Source organism: Ruditapes philippinarum, unplaced genomic scaffold, assembly GCF_026571515.1.
Source record: "Ruditapes philippinarum isolate M1 unplaced genomic scaffold, ASM2657151v2 ctg967_1_1_1_1, whole genome shotgun sequence".
Classification (NCBI taxonomy): Eukaryota; Metazoa; Mollusca; class Bivalvia; order Venerida; family Veneridae; genus Ruditapes; species Ruditapes philippinarum.
In genome coordinates this window covers 56,096-59,584 of record NW_026865552.1, presented here as the reverse complement: position 1 = coordinate 59,584, position 3,489 = coordinate 56,096, and the positions used below count along the sequence as shown (strand labels likewise).

The following is a 3,489-nucleotide window of genomic DNA, read 5'->3' as shown; positions in this document are numbered from 1 at the left end:
CAGAAGTAATGTTGGAAAAACGTTTTGTCCTTCTAAAGTAATGTCAATGCAATAAGAAAAATATACAGAAAGTTCATTTTGTCCTTCATTACCGGGTTTAGTTCAGACAAGTATTTTTTTCATGAATATTTCATGCGATTCACGGCACAGCTATTAGTTTTCCCTGGAAATATTCAAGATTGTAAAAATATTCACTATGGCTACAAGTTTTGCATCAATAAATAACGTAAACATATAAGCCTCGGCTAAAAATCGTAATCAAAATACATATAGAAACAGTGGTTTATTTGCAGTTATTAACAACATTTTTATAAGATTAACAAAAAACTGACCGAAAGTTAAAAGAACACTGCTATTGCATTTTCTATATTGTGAACGCCACAATCTAGATAAACGATATTTTCTTCGCCAAATATGTTTTTTTTTCAATGAGAATTTTTATGAGAATGTAATTTAATAACTTTAATAAAAAGGCCCGGCTTCTAAAATAAATTTTATGGTAGAACGTTTAGTTATCATTTGTTCAAATATTACAACATTTTGATCGCGTTAACATTTTATACACCAACTTTTTAGTGGTTTTCGTGTGCTATCATAGAGGAATCTCGAATTTCTAGAGTTAAGGGTCTATAATTTATTTTGTGCGAATAATATTATATATTTTGTGCGATGTTTGGGTATAACTATAACATAATGTTAATAAACAGACCTTAAATTGGAAAATTTCAGATATAATTAAGAAAACGGTGCTAGCTAAATTACAAGCGTTTTAAAATAAATAAAGAGTTCCAGTATGAAAATTGCATGTACATGGTGCATTGAACGTCATCCACCCGCTTTCCTCCAGTATATTTGAGGATTTCTATCGGCAAGCAAGTCAGTCAAGTTAAAAAGTTTTTCTTAAAATATTTCAAATGTGGACGGACATCTTAATATCATAATATAATGTTGAAAGTTACTAAATATTTTGTTAACATAAAAAAAATATTTTCTTTGTATAACATAAAGAAATTCCTTTATATTTTTTATGAGAATCATTTTTTCTTTAACGATTTTATATCACTTAACACAACATACACTCTTTTTTTATTTCCAACAGTAAACTATAATACGGTGACTGTCCAAAATGATGATCGAAAAACCGGAATTGAAATTCCCGACATTAACCACTTGTGACTAGCTCGTTAGCAATGTCACTTAATATTTCATGTTTTGATATCTATTTAATATATAAGTAACTATCCCTTAATAGAGGTCATTATTCTTATCATAAAATTTATGTGTAAATGGTATTATAATTGACTGTTATAAAAATCAAAAGTGATGTAGGACTTTGCTTAAAGCATTAAAGCATCTCATTAGAAATTATAATTATTACCTCTATAAAGCGCAATTTAGCACACATTGCTTTGAAACTAGCCGCTTCAAAGGGTAAGATTGGCTATAACATGCCTTTAAGTACCGTTAATATTTGGCAATTGGATTTCCAAAATATACTTGACTGATTGGTAGAATAAGTATTTATTTTGAATCATTGCCTCTATAATGCAGTTTGCTGTAGAACCTTATGTAACACAGTGTACCCAATTAAACTTCAAAATGACATTCGATATTAAAAGTGTTTGCCGTAAGTTCCCCAATTATATTAGATTATGAAAATTTCTATTTTACACATAGCGTTTCTATATCACGACTTGTGATTGATGTTAGTTCACCTTACCACCACTCCACCACTCAGTCAAAGAAGAGATGCCAAAGCACTTGTACAAGCCAGCTAAAATGAGTTCCTCCCAGACCACCCAATGAACCAAAAGTTACAAGGACTGACAAAGAATCGTCTGCTCAGAGATAGCTTTGTACACGAGGCCAAGAAACTGACTAGAACTTATGCTGAAAAACTTGGACCTTCTGTTATACCTATTGATAAATCTGACCTGCCAATCCAATGGATTCAAGAACTGTCCAACACTCATATTAATACGACTGTGCCACTACTCCATCCAAGTACAAAAGATGATGTCACCAAAAAAGCACTCACACTCAATGATAGCTGATGAGTACCCCCAAGAGTCATGGACTCATATCTATACAGATGGCTCAGCTACAGCAGCTATAAAAGATGGGGGAGCTGGCATCTACATCCAACATACCAATAGTAGAAGTGACACAATTAGTGTAGCAACGGGGAAATACTTACCAGCTACAAGGCAGAGTTTGAAGCCATCATGACAGCTCTGAAAGTGATTGAAGAGTCTCCAGAGGACTGCCCATAGATCGTCATATTAACGGATGCTCTGTCGATACTACAGGCCCTAGAACACCATCAGCTGCCTGAACTATCAGAAGTGCTATCTCGCATGTCACAAACCAGACAAATAGCACTCCAGTGGATCCCCGCACATTGCGGCATCCCTGGAAATGAAAAGGCTGATGAACTGGCAAAGCTAGGAGCGGAAGGTGATCAGCCTATGAACCACATCAGCTACAAGGAGAAGACAACAACAATCAAAGCAGCAATGAGGTGGCAGTCAAACAAGGATGACTACCACTACCTGGACAGGAGGGAGCAAGTAACTATCTTTAGGCTCCGCACAGGTCATAACAGGCTGAACATATGTACAAAATTAAACTAGCTGCCTCTCCCAAGTGCTCCTATGGACGTGACAACCAAACAGCTGAACATCTCCTACAACAATGTCCTCTCCTGGAACAAGAGAGAAGAGCGGTGTTGCCAGTGGAGACCGGGATACAAACGAAACTACACGGCGCAATGGAGGAACTGCAGAAGACAGCAACCTTCATCTATGTGGCCGGCCTGAGATTGTAGCGGTGAACGAGAAGAAGAAGAAGAAGTTCAAAATGTTAGTCAGTATACAAACATGCTCAATCAAACCGGGCCTACAGTATTATATTATTTTCTATGTTTTATTTCTATTGTATTTGTTTGTATGTTCTTTAGGATTATAAAATAACGTATTTTGTTCTGATACTTACTCTAAATGTATTATAAAGTAAAAACAATGTGTTATGCACAAGTTGTGATATTGCAACCAATCCTTATATAAAATTGACATAATAAGAATGTTAAAGAACATTAATCACGTCAAAGAAATTCAAACAGAAAAAGAAATTAAGCATATCTAATTTAATTATCTATATCTGGTCTGCATTTTATGTCATGGAATATCTCTCGTTTTCTTTATAACACAAGGTTTTTTTACATCAGAGGTCTGCTATCTTTGCAATATGAAGTTGTTTCTTTTTTTCCCGAATGGAATTGTTTCACAGCTATAACATTACCAGAAATGGCTTCATCGTGTTCATTCAAAAACAAGAAATAGTGCAAAAAGAACGGATACTGCCGTTTCTTGACATACGAATGATGTTTCAAACATTCATATAGTTTTCCACCAGCGGTGCCTTTATATTCTTGTTATTTCATTGTATTTTCTTCTATCAAGTTATTTGAGACACAAAGGTACACGCTTT

General features: G+C 34.5%; 1 protein-coding gene across 1 annotated transcript; it reads left to right on the top strand.

The window, feature by feature from the left end:
• Nucleotides 1-2,013: 2,013 nt before the first annotated feature.
• Nucleotides 2,014-2,633, top strand: LOC132729515 (ribonuclease H-like). Its single transcript, XM_060715288.1, has 2 exons — nucleotides 2,014-2,175; nucleotides 2,310-2,633. The coding sequence occupies exons 1-2, from the start codon at nucleotides 2,014-2,016 to the stop codon at nucleotides 2,631-2,633; spliced, it is 486 nt and encodes a 161-aa protein (XP_060571271.1).
• Nucleotides 2,634-3,489: the final 856 nt, after the last annotated feature.